Source organism: Hirundo rustica, chromosome 5 (assembly GCF_015227805.2).
Source record: "Hirundo rustica isolate bHirRus1 chromosome 5, bHirRus1.pri.v3, whole genome shotgun sequence".
In the NCBI taxonomy this organism is placed as follows: Eukaryota; Metazoa; Chordata; class Aves; order Passeriformes; family Hirundinidae; genus Hirundo; species Hirundo rustica.
The window spans coordinates 54,758,973-54,781,892 of record NC_053454.1 but is presented as its reverse complement, the minus strand read 5'-3'; the positions used below and the strand labels follow the sequence as shown (position 1 = coordinate 54,781,892).

At 42.8% G+C, this 22,920-nt stretch overlaps 1 protein-coding gene across 3 annotated transcripts in view; it reads left to right on the top strand.

Annotated features, from left to right (window-relative positions):
* The window catches only part of ADGRL3 (adhesion G protein-coupled receptor L3), a 479,174-nt gene that overhangs the window by 442,891 nt on the left and 13,363 nt on the right, over nucleotides 1-22,920 (top strand). For all 3 annotated transcript variants that reach the window (XM_058420608.1, XM_058420609.1, XM_058420610.1), the window contains 4 exons: nucleotides 3,204-3,230; nucleotides 6,739-6,907; nucleotides 9,647-9,772; nucleotides 12,399-12,495. In XM_058420608.1, coding sequence (XP_058276591.1) covers nucleotides 3,204-3,230; nucleotides 6,739-6,907; nucleotides 9,647-9,772; nucleotides 12,399-12,495 — 419 coding nt within the window. The remainder of the gene's footprint in view (nucleotides 1-3,203; nucleotides 3,231-6,738; nucleotides 6,908-9,646; nucleotides 9,773-12,398; nucleotides 12,496-22,920) is intronic.

The window sequence follows — 22,920 nt, the reverse complement described above, 5'->3', positions numbered from 1 at the left end:
ATTTGCGTTTCATCACCCCTAACAGCTACTAAAGGTCCTGTATACTCACTTTGGTGTTTTTCCTTGCTTTTCAGACAGTTATTTTGAGGCCCAAGGCATCAGTCCATGTGCTTACTGAGCCTTTTCCTGCTATCACAGAGATGGGGAAATACTTGGAATTGTCAAAAGAGTGATAAATTTAAGTAAAGTAGAGTTAAAACGTAAAGAGTTGTATAAAATTATAATATGTAAAGTCAGTTAGTTATGTAGGGTTTCATTAAAGGCCTAAGTTTACTCTAAATGTGGCTCAAAACTACACTTCGGTAATTTTTATTTTTTTAAATTAAGAGCTCTTTTCAAAGAATAAGGAGACCAGCCATTATTCTTTTTAAATGAGAGCTGAATAGCTGCTTTCTTAACAGACTTTCTCTGTTCAGCAGCATTTTCGAACCAGTCTTCATGTGAAGGTAAATTCTTGACTTACTTTTCCTGCTGCAAAAAAAAGTAAAAGCTTCAAGATTTCAGGATATTGCTAATCTAGGTACATGGAAATAATTTGCTTCATGTAATATAAGTTGCAGATTGTCTGTAACTGTTTTAGGTTGTCCACGTGTATCCCAGCAATTCGGTCTCCTTGTGACAAAAAGGTATTTCTTGGGGTTTTAAAAGGATAGGCAGTGCAAAATCGGTTCCTGAGCTTAGGATGAATTGGTTTTGAAATTCCTTAAGCATCTAAACAAGGCTATAAGTGGCTAATTTTAGCAACTTTTTAGAAAAAGTGTTGGCCTGGAGATACCACAGGAATATAGAAGGTAATGTGAACAATCCTTTCTCATCAGGGAAGGAGAAGGTACTCTGGGAAATTGAAAGACATCTAACTTAAATAAGGTTTTGCAAGAGTTTTACATGATGTGTAATTAACCTTAAGAAGTCTTTGCCCCAGGGTAACGTCAGGGCTTTTTTAAGATTAGAAAATGAATTAGGTATTTATACAAATTGGTAGACCATCCACTATCCATCATCTGGGCTGCAAAGAAACACAAGGGAGGTGAGGTAAGATTTCACAGGTTCAATGAATAATGCAGCCACTAAAGATCAGCTTTTTACCTTCACGTATTTGAAAGTGAAGCCTCCACCTAAGGCATCATTCAGGTTTCCTTTGCAGTCAGTAGAGAAATGCATTTCTTCAGGGAATGAGAAAGCCCTGCCTACCTTAAATACCTGTTCTTCTAAGGGATAAATTCCTCTTTGGGGGTACTGGTCTGACATTAATTGTGGGAGGAGCAACATCACATAATTTAAATCCAATGAGCTATGTCCCTTACTGCTAGGTATTGGATGAATTTAATCAAATCTGGAGATGGCACTTTAGATCTCAGGCTGTGCTAGGTGAGATTTTCCAACAATTTCTGCTTCAGCTATTACTGAAGCTATTTTACTATTAGTGAATATAATCTCAGTTTTCCAGTCAGCATCTCCATTTTTCTGGGAACTGAGGGTCTTCCAAGGCTTTTCTCTTGTCTGAGTGATGGGTTTAAGGTGTTGCAGATAATGACACAGTATTATTGCAGCACTGATAGGCTTCACATACTTCACCCAGAGTAAAAAAAAAAAAAAAAGAAAAAAAAAAAGAAAAAAAATCACCAACCAACACATGCTGAAGTAATTTTTGTCAGAAATTCTTGCAAACACAAGAGTTAAGCTTCTTACAACACTTGAGTTGGTAAAATGAAAAGGATTGTATTTCATGAGAGATACAAGAAACTAAATTCTACAGCCCCTGTGTGTAGAAAATTAAACAGGGAGTTAGGCATCTTTGAAAAATCTCACTTCTTTAGGTACCTGTTTGCTTTGGGCAGTGAGTCCTAGAAACATCCATGTTGGAAATAGGGTAAAAACTGCTAAGGTCTTTCTGGTACTTTTCTCCTGAGCTGCTTTGAAGTGTTAGCCTCAAGCTCAAAGGGAATCCGAGTTTACCAGTTTTGCATTTTGTCTCTACAAAGATAAAAAAGTACCTTCAGCTGCCTTGAAGAAGCACTCTTATGGATTGCTGAAAAACTTTGTGAGGGTCTGGATAGTAAGAGCAACGTAAAAAAAAAGAAATTCTAATTCTGTACTTTTATAATCTAGTGCTGGTTGTTTTTCAGTATAAAGTCTTTACCATAAAACTTGCATGCTTATGAACGCAGTAGTAGAAATCCAGGCCCTTCTCCTGCCTATGTTGCTGGGCTGACAGCTCCAGATTGTCTCATATCTTCATTTCATTTAATTGCATTGTAGGGGGGCTGCAGGTTGCCAGTATTGACCAAAGGAGGTCTCAGCAGGATGGACTGGCCCTGGTTGACAGGGGTAATGAGATGAACATATTGAGCCATCCTCCATCTCTGGCACCCATGGGGGTTTCTGCGAGGGATCGCAGGTGCAAAAGCTCCGAAGCCTGGGAGTTGTTGCACATCGCCTGCCACACAGGCAGGGCTAGGCACACAGCCTGTCCCAGGTCAGGGAGACTCCCCTAGGAAAATGGCTGGACTAACCTTGTGTCCCCACAGTGACAGGAGCTGAGTGATCCAGCTTGGTTTCTTCATCACTGCAGTGAGCTGCTTTTCACCCTTTCCTTGCAGAGGCCTTTCTTTGCCCTTGCCCATGGAATGGCAGTAATTAGGTCCATGCCTTGTCACCCAGGGCTTTAGAAGATCCTGATGCCATTACCTCAAGAATTCCACAGTCTGACTCATAATGTGGCAACTTGGGAGTTCCACTTTGGGAAAGTAAATGGCAGTAAAAGATACTCCTGTAACACGCTCCAGCCCCGCTCCAGAGAGTGCTGGAGGCGCGGTGAAGTTTTGCCACTCGGAACACGTGGAAGCCGCCTGTGGTGGCTATGCTGGGGTTTCAAAACTTGTCTTTTCCAGGGACAGCCTTGTCATTGAAAGATATTTCAGTCCATTGACAGGTGTGGGATGGTAGCCAGGAGGGGTAGCTGCAGCACACAGCTAGCGATGCCTGCTTCTGTGCATTAAGCCAGCATTCTCAGTCATGTTTCGATTCCCTGGGGCAGCAAGCCAGGCTGGCTGGCGTGTTGCAGGCACACCTGATGATGGTCCACCTTTGGTTTTAGTGATGGCTGGTGGGAGAAGGGAGGGGAACTAGCAGTAAACTCTATTCTCTATGTCATTATATTTCTAATGTTGGTGTTCTTGTCTTTATGTCTATGCATTCTTTAGCTATGAGGATAACAGACCCTTCATCAAGTAAGAATGACCTGAATGGCTGATAAATTTCATTTATCAGTGTGGTCTCATGAACCAGCTGTCAGATCAATACTGAAAAATCATTAAAGCTTCTGTCATTCGCTTTTGAGGCAGAAGAGCAAACTGTGCAGGAAAATGGTCAGGCATACAGCTAAGGTGCAGAGTAAATGTGCTGCATGTGTATTGCCAACCAATTGTCACCTTATTTGCTTTATATTCTTTAATTGGATGTTACTCGAATTCAAAGTGAAAGTTCCCAAGTTAATCCTGTGTAGTACAGACTTGTTCTACCAACAGCAGCCTCTGGTCCACTGTGCTCTGTCACTGGCATTGCTTTATGGTAGTATAAATACAGAAGCAAATTTTCAGAAAGGTGCATGGCTGCTATTCCCTTTCATTCCCTTTCTAGTTAATGGCAGTAGCGCAAGTAAATCTGTGTGCATTGGTGCATTGGAGACTCCTTACTCATTTGGAGTACCTCCTAATTGTCCCTAATTGTAAACCACTGATTTTCAAATGCACCAAAAAACAGATATTTTTGTTTCTTTATTGGAATAAAATTCCACTACAGGAAAGAAAAGCCATGAAAAAGCAGCAGCAAGTCTGTACAATGAACAAGAGAAAAACCTCAAGCTGCACCAAAAAAAACACAAAAAAAAAAAAAAAACAAAAAAAAAAAAAAAAAAAAAAAACAAAAACAAAAACAAAAAAACCAAAAAAAAAAACAAAAAACCCCACACCACCTAAAAAACAAAACACAAACCTGTGAAGAAAGCCAAAAATGCCTAGAACTTACATACCTCAGGGCATCCGTTCTCTATCTCCTGCAACCAAAAAAGTAATGTGCAGTAGCACAAAACAGAAGCAAATCAACTTTGCAGTAGACTTTCAGTTTGTTCTTCTGGTGAAGAGTCCTTTGTGTTCGTTCTTTCAGCACCATTGCCACGTTCTCTTTCATCGCTTGGCTCTGTTTTTTTCTGCGGATGCGGGATGGAGCTATTCATAGTAATCTCCACGTCCTCTTTATTGCCGGGTCTTGTTTTCTGAGGCACACCACTGTTCATGCGTGCAGTTTGCACTGTTGGGGGTCTTCTAACCCACGGATTCCTTTCCATCACTGAAGGTAGCATATCTTCACTAAATAACTGTTTCATTCCTGCACACCTCTGCAGCCAAAGGCTCTTTAATCAGATTCAAGAATGGGCTGTGCTTCAGAGCAGAATACTTTTCTGATATCCAGGGAATAATTTTTAAAATACTCTGGAAGTGCAGGAAGCTTTTATCTGGGGATGAGAAAAGAGGAAAGACATAAAAAATAAAAAGGGGATTTTCCACTTAGTTTCTTCTTTTCTTTGGTAAAAAAGAGAATTATTTGTATTTTGTTAATTGGTACGCAACTAGAACAATAGCATGCTCTCACTGATGGTGGAATCTTGGGGAGAAAAATAGCTCAAGTGACTAAAGCTGTAAACTTTATTTAGTGGCTACCTTTCTGGAGGATTGTGAGAGTGTATTTTCAATATGCATTGCACTAAATATTTATTAGTGGGATTGACTGGAAATGCTTCAGAGGAGCTGTTCCAGTCTGCTAGGTACATAATAGTGATTTTTAAAGAACTGTCTTAATAAGCGGTTACCTTAGGGAGCTCTTCTGGTCATGTGGTTAAATAATACATATTTTATAAACTTCACTGGAAGACTTAATGCTGCATTTTCATTCTAATACCTAAAAAAAAAAAAAAAAACAACGACAACAACAACAAAAAACTTGAATACAACATTGATATGCTCTTGTTTGTGACAAACCCTGCTAAAAGAAAGAGAACTCAAGGCTGTAGCTGCCATGGCACTCTGTAGCAGAGATTGTCTGTCAGACCTCTGCAGAACTGGTTGTCCCGCCAAGTTGCTGCTGCTTCCTCTTTCTCCCCCTTGCCCCATGATCTGCTTAGCATGGAAGCCCAAACATGCCCAAACCCAGGCCATGTTCCTGCAAAGCTTGAAGGAGATTGGAAACATAGGGAGGTCTTTGTCCCTGCGAGCCCTTCTGCAGCACCTCCGGGGGCCTTGAGGCAGACAAGGAAGCAGAGGTGTTGGCTCACTGCAGTCTTGTCTGATTTGGGATATAGAAGGGTTAAGCAGTGAGGAAGGGGTGCAAAGATTGGATATCAGTGTGTTCATTTTTATGATGTTACAGCTAATAGCAGGGGACAGCAGAAGAAACCAAAGCCTTCAGGTAAAGGGCAGACAGGTATTCAAGGTGCTGCTTGCTTCCCAGCTAGAAGTTGGCTCCCTTCCCTGTGCAGCAGCAATTCCTTTAAAGTTGCAGGTAATACATCATGTGAAAATTAGGCTAGGAGCAGGACAGAGTTCCTGTACTGCTTCTCACACTTCATCTCCTGTCCTGGTATTTGAAGATCAGTCTTTGAGAAGGTAATTTAGGAGATGACTAAATGTTATTTAGCAGGGTGACATGGAATACCATCTCAGGAAAGCTGGAAGCTGGAAGCTCTGCCATCCTAGTTGAGCTTCCAGCTTTCCTGAAAACACCCAAAAAACGTGACATGCACCAGTCATCCCATGTGGCCAGCTCTATGGTCCAGGCAGAAAGTCAGTGGGAGAAAGCAGGCAAAAACCTCCTGCTCCCCCTGTTTGCTGGAACAACATTTGGGGCCAAGCAGGTGGCTACACCTCTACTCCCACTGCCCTTCTGAGGTGAAGCAAGTGATAATCTTAGTTTTGCAGCCCATGTGAAGAGGGATTGTCCCTCCTTTTCTCTGGGCAGTAGTGTGGCAGCAGCTACTGCGTTAGCAACCGTGTGTGAGTGCCTGTACGAGTACACACACCTCCCCTCATCGCAGGGAGGAAGAAGTGTGAAGCAGCATTGCAAAGAACATCCTTGTGTGGAGTGGATCTGGCAAGCAAGGAAGGCTTGCCCACCTGCCTGTAGCTGTTTATCTGGCTTACAGGCATATGGGAGACTAGCTAAAATGCAGCAATACATGTGTCTTGGTGTTAAGTGTAAATAAAGGAGCTAATCCAGCTGGCAGTCCTGTGAAACCAGTGGACACTAAAAAAAGTGATAAAGTTGTCATTCCATTTGGTTTATTTTCTTTTCTTTTCCTCCATTTGCAGAAATAACATCTACATGTCATTTACATGCACACTGCTTTTACGTATTTAAAAAAGAAAAGAGACGTTGCGGTTACAAATGTGCTTTGGTTATGATAAATTTCTATGCTCGTAACACTTCCCATTTCCTTGTATTTCCTCAAGCTTGAAGATTTGTAAACTGTATTCAGCTTGAAGACAAAAGCTCCCTATGATTTATTTTGATACGCTGTTTTCTTTTTGCTAAAACCGGGGGCAAAATCTTCTTGCCTGTAGGCACATGCTTTCTTTTGTGTGGATGAAAAACCAATCCCGTTCTTTTTTTCTTTTTTCTTTTTTCTTTTTTTTTTGTTTGTTTGTTTGTTTGTTTGTTTGTTTGTTTGTTTGTTTCTCCTAACAGGTCCTGGGTTATAGGTGCGATAGCCCTACTCTGCCTATTAGGACTGACCTGGGCGTTTGGACTCATGTATATTAATGAAAGCACAGTCATCATGGCGTATCTCTTCACCATATTCAATTCTCTGCAGGGAATGTTTATATTCATTTTCCATTGTGTCCTCCAGAAAAAGGTAAGACGGACGGTTCCCAGCAGCAAGAGAGGTGGTAACGAGGTGTTTTGTTGCCTAACAACCACAGTGTAGCATCCTCAGTGTGCCCTGAATTCGCATCACACAGATTTATCTCTGTGCACTTAATAAGGGTGGTATTTAGGCTGGAAACCAGCAAGATGTTGGAGAATGGGGTTCTAACAAGGACGTGTGGCAGTGGCATTTCAGCAGCCTGGCAGATGTGTCAGAGGCAAGGGGAAAAGCAGCTGTCAGTTTGCAGGGCTCTGTAACAGGGCTTTGCCTGCTGTCACTGTATGCCAGTTTGAGAGGGGAGAGAATCCACGAGCATCCAGAAAGCGCTCTCGAGACTGAGTGCTCACAGCAGAGTGGAGCTTTACATCCTCATTTGCAGTCCCTGCAGGAAATTACCCCTTTCTGTGGCAGCATATGTGGGTTGATGGGATGTAATAGGGGCTGCTTCCCCTGCTTTTTTAAGAACTGAAGGACCTGTGCTCTGCAGCGGTTCATTAGCCTTTGTATTGCTTGAGTTTGATACAGTGTTTTGGAAATCTTCCTCAAAGCAAGCACAGCAAGTGCTTCTGGGTGGAAATTGAAGTATGCCCCAATTAACATTTGCAAGTTAACAGTGGAGTAACTTAGGTAAACTCTGGAGGGGAAAAAAAACCAAACCAACAGAATAAAAATTCTGTGTTTATGTAATCAAATTTACCGCCTCTGACAATCAGTAATAAGTGTTTTTAAGAACCTTTTAGTTTTCTACTTAAATTCAGTTGTACAGAGCTCACCAGTTCTGTGCATGTCTGCTGATAATTTGCTATGTACATTTTAGTTTCAAGGGGCAGTTTACTGAACTAATAAACAGGGAAGAGTTTATGTTTACTCCAGTTTCTCAGGGTAACCAGTATCTTTTGGTGAAATGGATTATTGAGTAAAGTCAGGTCCGCGTTGACATCTGTCCTTCCTCTGATAGCCACAGGCTTGCTCCTCTGTTACACACATTTTCCTATACAGGCAAGGGAGATCTGACCCATGAAAACATAATCAAAATTCATCAAAAAAAGTGAGCTCTGCAAGTGATGCCTCTGGAAGGATCTGCAGAGCTGTGTGTAAATGTCATTCTTGAAACCAATGAAGATTTTGGGGTTAAGAGTTTTGTCCTTCTTGTTGCATCTCAAATTTGATCATCTTAAGAAGCTTAAAAGCTTTATCTAGATGCAGCTGCCTGCTGGTGATCCCAAACTTTTCAGAAAGAGAGTTTCCAGGCAAGATGATAGTAAGAGTGTAGGGAGCATCACCATTGTTTATTAAATCTGCAGGTGCCTCGCTGTGAGGAGTTTGTATTTCTGCACCATTCTGACTGGTACATGCTCTCACCTCCAATGCACCCTGCAAAGGGTCAGTCCCTAACCCAGCATCCCTGTACTGCTCCACAGCCTCCTTGGCTCGTGGGGTTCTCAGTCAGCATGACAGAGCCATTCTCTTTTCTGTCTGGAGCCAATTTACACCCTCAAACCACCACTGATGACTGTGGAATTGTTCCTGATTTATGGCTGCACAGAGGGAAGGAGAATGCAGCTGGCACCTTGCTGTGGGGTGGACGCATCTCTCTGACCTAAGAGCTGAGGGAGGTATTCTTTAAGAGGAGAGAAAAAAAAGTCTTTCCTATCTATCATGGCCTAGAAAATGGGCAAAACGCTGCAGAGAGGCAAGCAGTGGGTGGCTAATTAAAGCAATTGAATTATTTTCTCTCAGCAAAGGATTGATTAGGCACTCAAGCATATTGGGCACTTGTGGTATGTGTTTGTCTCAAGCGCTGAAGGAAGAGCCTAATGAAAAAGCTGTAATTTGCTATTTAAACAGTTGTTGCACAGAGTTGTGAAATGCTCATGGAGAGTTTGGAAAAATTTTACAGCTAACCATGGGCTTCAAGGAATTTCAGCTGGTGTTTTGGACATGCATGATGGTTTGGGGTCTTTTTTGTGTCAGTGGGTAACATGACCCTCTTTTGGCTCTGCAGTACAGTCTGCTCACCTTCAGCCGTTTCCCATCTGGTTTCTGGGTATTACTGTCCATAAAAAGTCACACCTGAAGCTTGGTGGAAGGTTAGATCCTGCCCTGGCACAAGCCAGTGTAGTTCCTCTGAAGCAAGGGAGGTGCCACGGGTTTTGGCTGCAATGCCCCTTTAAAACATGACTGTCTTGCACAGTGCTGTGGAAAAGCAGACTCCAGCCATCCCTGAGCACTGGGAATATAATCTCTAATGCTGCTGGTTCTACAGTTTGCTCAAGTTTCAGTTTGACTGCAAGAAACATTTTTTTTGTATAAAAAAATCAATACCTTTCATATGTTTCTCTTGGAATTTTTTCTTAGTCCCCTGCCAGAAGCAATAACTTTTAGTACCTTGATGAGCCAATATGCTAGTTTCTATCAAATCTACAACAACATTAATTTTCAGTGATGAGCGGTCTACCTGCACTTTCTCCCATGCTCCTTTGATGTGCCTCAGAGGATGCTGTGACTGGCTGGTGCCAAGGAACAGCGTTGCTGCATGGGAGCAGTCTCTTGCGACATCCTAAGCCGTGAGCTCAGCTGGGGTACAGGACTGCTTTCCCACACACCGCAGCAGATCTTGTTTTAACAAAACACTGAGGAAAAGAACAGGGCCTGTGTTGAAAATCAGAAGGCAGTGGGCTGGAGAAGGGGCTGCCTGCTAACCACCACCACTCTTTCCTTGGCTAGGTACGTAAAGAGTACGGAAAATGCCTGCGCACACATTGCTGTAGTGGGAAAAGTACAGAGAGTTCTATCGGCTCAGGAAAAACCTCGGGGTCAAGGACACCTGGAAGATATTCCACAGGCTCACAGGTAACCCACACTTTTTGTTTGTGTCCCAATGCCATGCCAAGACCCTTCTCAGCTCTTCTGGGAGGAGAGCTCCTCTCAGCACAAAGGAGCTGCCTTAAGCCTCTCCCCAGTGCACCTGCAGAGGTTTCCCTCACTTCCAGACCTGAACTCAATGCACTGGCTTCACCTGAGATGTGATGTCAGTTAAGTGCCTCTCCAAGAACCTTCTAAATAGCTCTGTTGTGAACAAAAAGTCCAAGCTTGCCTTCCAGAGGCAGGTGGGTGGTTACACCTGCAGTGTCCTGCCTGATCTCTATGGGAAGCAGGAGGTGGGAGCATTTTCTGCTCAGCTGTGCTACATTCCAGTACATCCTTTAATCATGAGATGAAGGTTGTCACTATTAACTATTAACATGTACAAGAATGATGCGGTGTTTTTCTTGTAAAAAACAATTTAAAAGCTACAAGTGTCTTGTAGCAGGCTTCCCAGTGAAGGAGCTGGCTTTCTGACATTCAGTGGTTTTGTCTGTTCGGTGCCTCACACAATTTGTCTTTGCTTATAGATCTCTCAAGGCAAGCCATTGGGGTCAGACTGTCTCGCTAAGCTACTCGATTTGTTGCCTTTGGTCACTGAAAATTCAGGTTTTGTGTAGTTTGTGCACTTAGCAGTTTTGAAGCTAACTTGTGTGTAGAGATGCAGATTTATGGATGAAGAGTTCATATAAAATGAAGAAGCTTATTTCTTAATCAATAGAAACCAAACATAAATATATTCAGTATTAGTAATGGAAGTAATTATACATGACAGTTCCACTATTAAATTATAAAAGACATGCAGTGAGTAACAGCTTATAACTTTCCAGGAAAACCTAATTTGCAATTTATGTCTCAGAGCAAATCATTATTTATTTGCAGTGGTTTCCAAGATGTCATCCAAAAGCTCCACTTTGGTGTTCTCATAGGTCTCATAGCTATGCAGAGCAAATAAAAGCAACAGAATAGATAACCTCTCTCCAGTAGACCATCAAATCCCAATAATGTCCAAAACTCACAATATCCAGTAGCATTTAGGTGGCTGATTTGAAAGCCTCTGGTGTTACATAATTTAGCTGCTGTGCTGGGGCCCTCCTCTCCAGGAAAATTGACTTTAATGGTCCCCTCCTCTCACCCATCCCAGCACAAGAGAACAAGCCCTTTTGAGGGTGAACTGAGTCTTCTGGCAGCAGTCCCCTTGTGGCAGGTGAGGTTTGAGGCATCAGGGAAGATTATTTTGCCTGCAGAAGCATGCCCCTGGAAGGATGGAAGTTCCTAAGGCCTATTGTAGCCGGGAGAAACCTCATACAGGTGATGGAGAGTAGATGGAGATCAGTCTGAGTTGTTGAAAACATCCGGCTCCTAACTTTAAATAAAAGATGGCCATGAGGAGGAAAGCTCCCAAGATCCCTTTGTTCTCGGAGAAGTGCACAGAAAACAAAATAAATTATTTACAGTGGATCATGTCAGAGAAATACAATAAATTAAATGTCCAGGAGAAAGAAACATAATTACTGTAAAAGAGCATCGGCCTCATGTCACGTGGTACTTCCATTTAGAGAGGGCTAAGGCATGATTAGGAGATGCTGCTATTCCATGGTTCATGAGTAAACTAGGACTTCTCAGCCTGGGACCATATGATTAAGCCTTGGTAGATCTCTCATGGCTAAAATCTCACTACAGATACCACTGGATTTTTGGCACTTAAGAAAAGCATGGCCTGTCACAGTGGGAAAAAGGTTTCCCAGTCTCCCAGGCCACCTAGCATCAGTTTCACACAGCCAGGGCAAATGTCCATCAGAGTCACAGATGTGAGGTGAGGGAGAGTTTTCCCTGGGACACCTGGGTTCTCCAGTCATCTTCATGCAGGGATTGGGATTGAAATGCTCACAAGATGCATTTGGCTGATTTTTTTCATATTTTGCAAGATCTGGTTGGGGAGGAGTGAAACAGAGATGTAAATGCCACAGAGGCAGATACTTCACAGTATATTTGAGGAACAAAACAGACAACATATTCAGGACACTTTTGCCAGTAGCAGAAGCTGTACCGCAGATGGCAAAACCATCACAGATTTTTCAGTATGAGAACAGAAGTCATTCATTTGTGGGGAATTTTTTTGCCCCCATAAAATCCACGAGATAGAAAACATCTATAGAAAACTTCTGCTCATTCAGGGACACCAAGATACAAATCAAGTCTTCTGTCACATTCACAAAAGATAAGAAACAAGTTGTCTGAGTATGAGAAGCACATGTGCTTCTGTGTGTAGGTTATTTTTCTATTATTTGGTGCTGTATTGGTAAACCTGTAGCTGGGATGGGGTCTGGATTTCTCTCATGCATGATTTTTTTTTTTTTTTTAAATTAATATATAAGCAGTTGAATTATCCACTTTTTCTTTGAGCTAGGCATTTGTGTTACGATGTAAGTCTGGCAGGGTCTGGCATGCATGAGACAGGTTACAACAAAACAGCAACTGCATGCTTACAGCTGACTAGAAGCAAGTCTCATCCTGAGCTAGACATGCCAGCAGCCACCTTTAGTGAGGCAGAAAGAAACCTCTCTACAGCTGCTAAAAATTCATTGCCTGCTGTGCTTCAATCCCTCTTCAGAGCCGGATTCGTAGGATGTGGAATGACACAGTTCGAAAGCAGTCCGAGTCTTCCTTTATTACCGGAGATATAAACAGTTCAGCTTCACTCAACAGAGGTAATTATAAACTATTTTTCATATCTCTAACTCTTATGATGGCTTAAAGGAGTCTGGAATGTGTTGCCTCTTTGCCCCCTGCCTTTTCCTCCACGCCCCAAATGTCACTGGATCCTGTTCTACCACCCAAGAAATGTTACAGTGATAAACTGGAGGAGGTTTTATGGTGGTTGTTGCCTTCTTTTTCTTTTCTTTCTTTATTTCTACACGTGCATTTTCAAGAATTGTCATTTCTGGAAGGAAGTTAGGAAAAGTGCGAGAGAGAAATGAAATTAAGTTGAAATCTCCCCTTTCCCTCAGAAAGCTGCTAGTGCCAGAAGCTGCTGACGTGTCAGGCCTCGTTGCTGACGGTGGAAATGGGCCATTGCAGAACTGTACAGCCTGTGTTAAGCATCACAGGAGTCCTGATTGTCCTGCATATGTAGCAATACTGTCACCTTTACAGAAGCAAAAGTGAGCAGCAGAACATAGATGTAAGGAAAAACCGTGCTTGGAACAAAATTGTCTGTGTTGGTGTTGATATACCTAGTTTGAAGAACTGACTGATGTGAACTTTATAGACATCTGTGGAGGAAAGGCTATCAGAAATGTATATGCCAAACAAAATGTGGTGTCTGGCACAAGAGGAAGCACGAACAGCTTTTTCAAACCAAGTGTTTTTCAGGGAGTTGTAGGAAAGCGGTGGTAACAGAATACCAGAAAAAGAGCCTCAGAAATTGTTTCCTTTATCTTCTAATACACTGCTTCATGAATTAACCTTCAGCAGCCAGATGCCAAACTGTGTTTTGCGTTATCTGTCCAGTAGGTGCTGAATTTAAGAGAGGGTTGAATTGAGATTACTGGGCCTAGATATTCTCTCATAATGATGAAAATCAAACATATTTCCAGTCCTGATGGTTGGTCTGCGAAGCTCAACCAAGAATTGAGTTGGGACTTTGGTTCCTATTCAGTCTTTATTCTCACTGAATTCCACTGTTTGTAGGGTGAGTTTTGCCAGAGGATAGGCTTGAAGGGTTTTGACTGTGCTGAGTAATATTGATTGCTGAGTGCTGGGGGAACTAGGGGTACGTGACTCTGTTCTCTGAACGTTATACACACTGCCCAAATCAGTGCAAAGGGGGAAGGCAGTGTAACATAGAGCTGTAGTGTTCTTCAGCTCACTGGTCTGTTTTGTGCCAGGATATTTTCCCTTTGCACTGAAGATTCATTAATAAAGTTGACTATAAGATTCCATTACTGCAAATGCCTTCAGATTTATCCGCATGCACTGCCCTCACATCTCTCTCTGTCTCTGCATTAAAGACTGCAGAGCAGAAGCCAGGCTTCTCTGGGTCTAATGTAAGGGGGAATTGGTTGTCACACAAAGGTTCCAGCAAGAGCCACTGTTTCCCTCAGCCATCCCACTGCTCCATCTCAGTGGCAAACTAAAATGTGTTATGCATGAAATGTTTGCTCCTTTCGTTAGCACAGAAGTTGAACTTGCTCTCTGATGCAGCTGAGGTTACCAAGAGATGTGTTTTAGCAAACAGGATCTTCTGGGCTTGCTAGCAAAGGAAAGGTATCTCTTTTGGTTGTGTATTTTTTTCTGTTCAAAGAGGGAAGCATGACTGTCAGTTGGGAGAATTGAAGAGGTTTCAAGTGGACAGTCTTCATCCCAGTGTGGTGAGAGCCTGTTACTAGATGTGCCTTTATTAAAGGTCAGATGGGAAATAAACTGCCAGGGGAAGCATCTTCAAAGCGGGTTTCATCCAGTCTCCTTGTGTAACACTGGATGATGAGGTGAATCACCCGAAGGGCCTGAATCTCTCTACTGACACAGAAGCAGCCTGATAAGTGTCTTAAAGGGAAGCCTTTCAGGCAGAACATTAAAGTGACTTGAGTAAATTTTACAATTCTACGGTCATCCTCCCTCCTTTTCATACAGGCAGGCGTAATATTTGTTGTTGTTGTGTTTTGGGTTGTTTTTATGGTAAACAGAAGTATTTGCAAAGTGGAGGTTAAAAACATTTCTATGGGAGATGGCATCTCCAAAGCAGCAGGTGGTCAGTTCTAAAAGGAAATACACCTGACATCAACAGTAATCCCAGCTGCGTGGGACTCCAGGTATTTTTCCCTTTATCCTGTTTATTTCAGCTGAAAAGCAACATTCGTGGTCTTAGACCTTTCCACAGAGAAAGCTCTCCAGAGAACTACAGCCTGAACAGAGGAGAGGAGCAATGTGTTTTTCACAGTTCTTATCTTACTGTTAATATTTACATATATATTCATCTTTAAAGGAGCTGTTTCATTAATGTTTTATTTACAAGCATGCTAGTGAGGCTTGGAGGATTCAAATGTGAGCCTTGAACTGTATGGTCAGTAGCTTTCCCTGTCTGAGGCTGGTACAACAGGGTCCCATTCCTGTTCAAAACTCCCACTCCAGCCCTCCCAGCCTGGACACCTTTTGCACAAAATTATCTGTATTATCCCAAGTTAAGCATTCAGTGTGCTGGCATTTTCCCCAGAGCCTTTGGAGAGCAGTCTGTGTTCTAAAACAGGAAGAAAATGATCCTTTGTCCCCAGAATTGTCCTAGTATCCAGGTCCTGGAGCCTAATTCCACTTCTCCATGTCCTGGGCCAGCACTGAGTTGTCGTGTTTCTGCTGGGGGAGCAGAAAGCAGTGAGACAACCTCTAACTGGGGTACTGTCTCATTGAAGCCTGTTCTTCTCCCTGATACCATTCCTCATATTCACAGCCTCCTGCCACATGATAACATCCTAGGCAAGACTGCTCTAGCTGCCCATATTTCCTGTATGATGACAGGCATTTCTGTATGACATCTCATCCCTTCTTCCTTCATGAACTTCCTGGGCATCAGTCTGGAATATGGTGTCTGTGTTAGTGCATCCCTCCTTTAGGCATACAGCTATGTCTTTTTCTGATTCAGCAGCTAACACACTGCTTATGGCTCCTTTCAGCTTCATATTCTCTTTTATCTACTATTCCCCCCCTCTCCCTGCCAGAGTAATTGGCCATAATGTTACTTATTCTCATTTATCACACCAGGAATTTCAGGCATAACCCCAAACTGGCCTGATGTAATGTGTTCTGTAATGAAAACTTTACTCTGTCCTAAGGCACACAAGGCTATTTCAGATACTTCCTGAAGGTAGCGTCTAATTACTGATTAAAAAAAAGTATGTCTGGCTTTGTTTCCCCTTGGTGCTCATTTATGGCTTAGTAGTGATGTGGACTTGGAGTTGTTATACCACTGAAATCAGGAGGAAGGGAAGAGAAGCTGGCTGTGGGTTTCTTTTTTTACTGTTGAATGAAGAGCATGCCTATCCACCCCATGAAGGTGACCTCCATTTCAGGATCCAGGGGGATTGCTCCTCCTTGCACTCCCACTCTGCAGCTCTGTCCAGTTTTTCACACCCTGGGTCTGGCTGCATACCTCTGCCATGTATTTCACATCCAGCCTGTGCTCTACATTTCTTTTCCTAGTGCTGAAAGCTTCAGAGGTGCAAAAACTGAACCAGGCTGATTACTTCATAAGTAGGAAGAAGTTCCCCTTTGTCTGCAGGGTGTTTGGTGTGTGATCTCAATGCAGGCACTTGAATGCAGTGCTGAAAAGGTAGTACAAAAGGAATGCGTGTAGGATGGACTGTTTGCTGGAGTTTAGTACTTTCAAAGCTGAAAAGTGGAATGTATGAAGGAAAAGCAACATAGCTTGCCTGAGTTTTAGGTACATCCAGTTGGCCATCTCAGAATCGTGAGGGGTGGGTCTGTTTTCACCTTTGGAGTGTTAATGTCAAAAAGCTCTGAGATAGCTCAGCCAGCCTTGCAAACAAGCAGTCATAGAATGAAACAGCAATGTGACACCAGCCTATTTTTATCCATGTCTTAGGTGAGAGGCAATACAGTAATTACTGTCTCTCTTTGGATATGAGACAATTGGGAGAGAAAAAAAAAAAAAATCATCATGAACTATATGGTACTTTGTTATCTTTCAGGTTTTCAGACAGGTGGTGGTATGATGTGTATGATTTTTATTTTTTTTTTCCAGAGGAAAAATGGAAGTTAAAGAAAGGACTGTTCCTTGTTTTGGTAAGGCTCAAGAGCAGCAGAGACCAAGGACTTTGCCACTGGTACAAGGCAGTGCTTTGGTAAAGGAAGAGGCTCAGATGGAATTGTGTATATCAATTCAAGTTAGCACATAGTAGTTTTTCCCTCTTCAGGCAAACAATTGGGCTAGGGTTAAAGCCACCAGTTTTCATGGAGAATAGAAACTGCTCCAGAAGCACGTTGTGTCGGGTCAAGTGCTGTTCTCCTGCTGTAATGCTTTGACTCTTAGCTTATAAATTAGACAGCAAATTTAGTAGTTTATCCCAGTAGCAGTCCTGCTCTAGAAACAGGAGTATGTACACCTCTTGTCTTTTACAGATAGATATCTATATCTATATATATATATAGATATATATATATATATATATGCTTTATATCTATGTAAGTACTGCTCACCATCCCTACCACCCTCATCCATGGAGGTTTCCTGGAGGGATTTTTGGTGGTCTGCATTGCTGCTCCACTTGTCTGAAAGAAAAGAAACAGCAGGGGGCTGTAAGAGCAGAGCTGTTTCATGAGGGAGGACACCTGGGAGCTGAGAGGGAGTCAAGCACAATCCAAACCCTCGGTGATGGTTCATTGTGCCATAGGGGATTAAGCCAGGAGGCAGAGCCCTGGACAAGGTGAGGGGATGAACCTGGTGAGGGTCCAGCCCAGACCGCCAGGAGATACTGGCGGAGAAAGGGCTGGAAACTGAGCTACAACCCAGGTCCAAGATCCAGCCAGGAGACAGACCCAAGGCAAGGACTGGGTGCTCAGAGCCAAGCAAAGGTGGCTTCCTGGTGGGTCTCATCAAGGTCACTGAGGCCTAGGGGATCATAAGGACCTCAAAAGCTGTTGCAGATTGGAGCCCAGCACCCCTGGCAGCTCTTACTCAAGGATAGTAAGTCTTAAATACCGATCATCCATGTGTCCCTAAGGTCCATTCATGAGGGAGCAGGCCCTTGCCAGCAAAACCCCATCAGAATCACACAAAGCCCTCAGATCCCCAGTACTGGCACAACAGATATTATCTCTGACGAGGAGGGCCGTGATCATTCCGTTTCCTCCCGTGCAAATGGGCTGGAATGGGAAATGGAGATGAGGGTATTGTTTGTCCCTCCCCTTTGCTTTTTCTTCCCAAATGCATAAGTGCCGTTGCATGTTTCCTCTTCTGGGTAGCGTTCCAGAATAAATACTTGATTTCCCTTTGCTTTATTATTTCTCCTCTGTGTTTTTATATCAACCACAAAGACTTAATCTGAAACACACACAGGAAAAAGGGAAATTATTGCTACTGTTTTCAGAGGTAATCAGTTTAATGTCAAATTCATGTGGATTTCTTCATAATGAAGAGAACAAATTGAGCTCAAATTCAAACAGTGGGAATCTGAGTCAGAGAGGAAAATTAAAATGAAGAACATTAATATCCTGATTTCTAACCCAACCGAGACCTGATTGTTTCCTAAATGAAATCTCCCATCAAATTCCTTCCACCCACCCAAAAAAATAATTAAGCTGTGATTTCCAGGCTGAAGTCGTATCTGCACTGTGAATTCAGTGGGGACAACTGTGTGTATTGCAGAATTATTTTCAGGTGAATAAATTTTCCCGCATTTTTCGGAAGCAGTTATTTAGAAAACACCAGTAGAAGGTTAAATTCTTCCTTTGGTAGGAGACAGTCACTCTGGAAGACAGGAGGTGCAGGTTAGCACTGAGACAGTGCAATGAGTCAGGTTTTTGTCACTAAATCTGCCCTTTCTGCTGAGAGATGAGGGCTGTTGGATGTGTCTCAGCGTGCAAGATCAGGAAGTTTCAGTTTAGTTGTCTTCAGGGATGGTGGGTGCCATGGCGTGGACATCACTGGCCAGTACAGCAGTGAAAATGGGGGATTTAGTGTGCTAAAAAGCACAGGCAAGTAGGGGAGGAGGGAAAAAGAAAAAAAAAAAAAAAAAAAAAAAAGGAGAAGAACTGGATTCCCCAGGGATCTCAAACGCCGTCTCTGGTACACTTCAAATTGCAATTGCTGCTCATTATAACCGATTTGCCCGTGCTGACTCCTTGCTGCCTTGATAAAGCAGAGAGAAGGTGGAAATTTGGACGGTGAAAGTGCTACTGTTGTCATGCATCAGCCTTTCTCAAGATGCCTGTTTGCTCCTTGATGGATTAATGTGACCGGCGTGATAGAGACATTTCTGTTAAATTTATGTTGCATATGAAACAAATAGCAAGCAGCCAAGTTCTAGGAGAGGTGGAAGTGCCTCTGCTCCTCTTGATAGGATATTCAGAGGACACCACCAAATGATCTGTCAGTCTGTCTACACACTTCTTGCCTACTCTGAGTAACACCTATGGCTTTTCTTGTGGCTTGAAGATATTAGAGAATAAATATTTCCTCTGTTTTCTTTCCATTTGTTGTCTTTTTACAATTGGCAGCAAACAGTGCCGCAGTTCCTCCCGTTAAGTCAGTCAGCTTTCATGTCATGTCTTTTAGAGAGGTCATTTTAGGGTGTGGGGACTTACTCACCTTAAATTAGTGAGTTGTGGCTACATGAACATGTGTGTTGGCAGCAGTGTTAATGGTCACTTTTTTTCCCCATTATTTCTTGTTCCTGGTGTGGTTCAGTGCAGAGGACTCACAGGATGTCCAAGGTGCCTACAGTTGCTCTCCTTGTTCATAAATGCATCTGTAGGTGCCTAAAGGGAACTCACCAAAATATTCATCGATATAAAAATACACATTATTCTTGGTTTCTGAGCACTTAACAGCTCAAAGACGATTGGACTAAAGGAAAGCGTCTGTCTTCTGGAGACAGTTTGGTCTTGTGAGTACCATCACTGCACAGCTGGGTATGTGGTGCAGAGCAAGAGCCGCGTCTGTTTAATGCTGAACACCCCCTAGAGATGCTTTAAAAGCTTTGAGCTCTGTTTTCAGTCATGCTCAGGGTTTGATGGATGTAAATGCTGGGGAATTATCAAAGCTGAACCTGGGATGGCCCTTGTCAGGGACAGCAGCCTCAGTGACCATTCAGAGACCATCATCTGTCAACGGGCAAAGCTCACTTCTTTATTGTCATTGCTTCAAATCTAAAACACGGCACTCTTTCCCCCAAACCTGTCCCTCTATGCAGAGTGCTGAGAGGTGTCGGTGCCTAAACATTGCCTGTGCTGACCATTGCTGAACTGGCAGGGGCAAGGTGCTGCATCAGCCTGAGGGATGCAGCAGTCCTTGCCCTCGAGCATCATTCTTCATATTGCAAAGCCCTTAGTCCCAGGAAATTTATTCTGTATTTCAAGGGATCCATCAGTCCTGGAGCCTGGAGGCCTCTGGTTTAGCCAGAAACAGTGGCAACAGTGCCAGTCTCTTCCCTCTCTGGAATGTGATTAGATGTTGAGTTTCTATTATTTTTGAGTCAAGGCTGCGACTTGAGAAGCGGGGTTTTTGGAGGTGCTTAAGTGTCCCCTGGTTGTTTGGTGGAAATCAAGGGGTAAGAAGCAGGGTAGAATCCCTGATAGCTCTTGGCTGCTAATCCAGAGGCAGCCTGTAGCCTGTTCTCTAGCATCTCATCCAACCCCAGCTGCTCAAATGCTGCAGCTCCTGCTCTTCACTGGGCACATTGGTGTTCAAGGGTCCACACTGTCCCAGCACCCTGAGCGCTTGTGTTGGTGCTCACAACTCCAGGGACAGCCTGCAAAAGAAATAGCGCAGTCAATTTATATCAGAACTTCAAAACTTCAATTTTATCCACTACAGGAAGCTGTTCCTTCACCTCCCCATCTCACCACCACCGGCATTTTCCTAATGAAGCTCTTTGGTTTCATCCCCCCTGCCCTTCTGCTTCTTCTGTTCCCTCTTGTAACTCATACAGACACACTTACCCTCCCCTGACCCCCTGGATACCCCTTCCTGGGGCCCATTGCCCAGATGGAAGGTGTATTTGGAGGGAGTAATCCACATGCCATTGCACCAGTTCTGTCACAAGGGATTGCTGTTTGTAAGCCAAAGATCTCTGCAACCCTGTTAAGCGACTGTTGGTTTGGCTAAATGTCAGCAGCTGGCCTCAAAATGACCCATCCTGATAATCACGTATGAAGTAAAGAGAAGTTCCAGGTAGGTGACAGCAGAGGAATATTTTCTCTTTATAAGGGAAAGTCATCAGCTTCTGGTGGTTTCTGTCTTTTTTTTTTTTTTTTCCCTCTCTTTTCAATCAGCTGTACATTTTATGCTAGAAAAATTATGATTTTCTGCATCAAGGATCAAAACTTAGGGAGTTTAACTCTTATTTCTGCCTGTGTGCAAAATTAATCCCATTGTTGGTATTCTCCTGGTTTATTTTGCCTCTCTGCTGCCTGGGACTGAGTTAGCTGAGATTTGTTGCAGTGATTTCACTGAGTGACATGACATTCTTCCTTTGGGAGATATTATGAACTGGCTTTGATTTTAGGATTGACAGCCATATAATTGGAAGTTCAGTCATTAGGTGGATCAGCTTTAAAGAGGAAAAGTAAGGGCAAGGCAATTTCTGAAATCAGAGCAGGCTTTGGGGAGTATTAGATCTGGCAGAGCATTGCTGCAGAGCAGTCTTAATATGATGACTGTGAAGGAGGAAGGAAGGAAGCATAGCTGCTTTTACAGATTCCTGTAAGCATGGTCCAATTTTCACCACAGGCAGGGCTCTCTGCGCATCTTGAGTAAGGCCTCAGGTTTAGGGAGAAATAATCATAATCAAGATACAGTGTAGTATAAACCCTTGTAAGGGGTAGTGGTAGAAATGTCCCATCCTGGGACAACGTTTCTGCTCCAGGCAGTAAAAAAGTAATTAGCGAGTGAGCAAATACTAATAAATCAATGCGGACTAGCTGTGTGTTTTGAACATGGCCTGCAGATGATAATCCAGCAGAGGTTTGTCATCTGAAATCATTGCCGAAGAAAGGAAGGGAAGAAAAAGGGGCAAAGAAATACTTTTGCTCCCCTGTCTCTGCATAAAAGCACAGGATGTTTCATGTGGCAGAAGATGGCCCAGAGCTTAACAACCTCATTTGCTGAAACTCCATTTCACTGCAGTCAGTATTAATAGCTTCACAATGAATAGATTAGATGCTGCAAGTGACAACAAACCTATTTGAGAGAAATTTAATAGGGAAGTTTATTGAAGTTTATTAACTGAATCCTGTTGGCTATTATAAGAACAGAGCTCGATAAATCTAAATGTCAGAGCATTTGTTGGAAGGAACTTGGAAAAATGCTGAAAATACCTGCTGTCCTCCAGCAAATATGTGTGGTTTTGCTTGTCATAATTGCATTTATTGTTAGAACAAATTGTGAACACATGGAAGACCAGAATTTATTAAATACTTGAAAGCTCTACCTGTAGAAAAGGACACTGTGGAATGCTGGTAAGGAAAGTCTCAAAGAAAACTAGAGCTTTGACTCCTGCAAACCTACTTTTGTTTCCCTGGGAGCAAAATAGAATAAGTTAATACTGAGTAAAGTATAAAACCAGCCAGAGTTTACAAACTGAAATCAGTGCAGAGAGGCTATTCCAGTGACATTCAAGTCTGAGCTATTTACTACATTTAGGGTAAGGCGGTTTGTGTTGTGGGGTTGTTTTAATGAACACTTCGAAGAAGACTGAGATCTTACCACATCATTTGTGTCCAAGCTAAACCATGTCCCCTGATACCTCAGGAACTGTTCTACCCTCAGGGAATGGTCCCATGTTCTTCCTGGCTGTCACTTGGCCCTGCAGGGTAGTCTGAAGTCAAGGACATGACCTGCAGGAAGCTGAGGGACCTGGTTCATGGTGGATGTAAACCACAAGATAAGCTGGGTGCTTCAGGAATCAGAGCAGGCAGGAGTACAGTGCTGTGGCCTTACCTTGTGGAAAGGGAGCTGCATTGATGGCAAAATAGAGAGGAAACAGCATTGAGATTCATTGGAAACACAGCAGTACATGTATTTTCTTCCAAAACAAACAAAAAAAGCCCAAGAAAATCTACATTTTGGAATTGCTGGGTCAGAGGCAAGGAAACATTTTGTTATGACTCAGATGTGCTTTTTCGAAACTATTTCTGTTTCTACTCTAATAAAAAGTTAAAATAATACAAAAAAGTCAAAGTCAGCTTTCATACCAGCCACTCTTCTGGAACAAAAAGTGAAAACACCTAATTTGGACAATACTGATTTGCATGGACAGTTTTTTTAATCACTGAATAGTTCATCCAATTAAAATTTTAAGCTGGTCCATTCTCCTTTCTCAGCAAAACTGCTCTTTTGTCACATTTGCTGGGCAATGGGAGAATCTCCCCAGTCCCCTGCTAAAATGCACATACCAAAAACA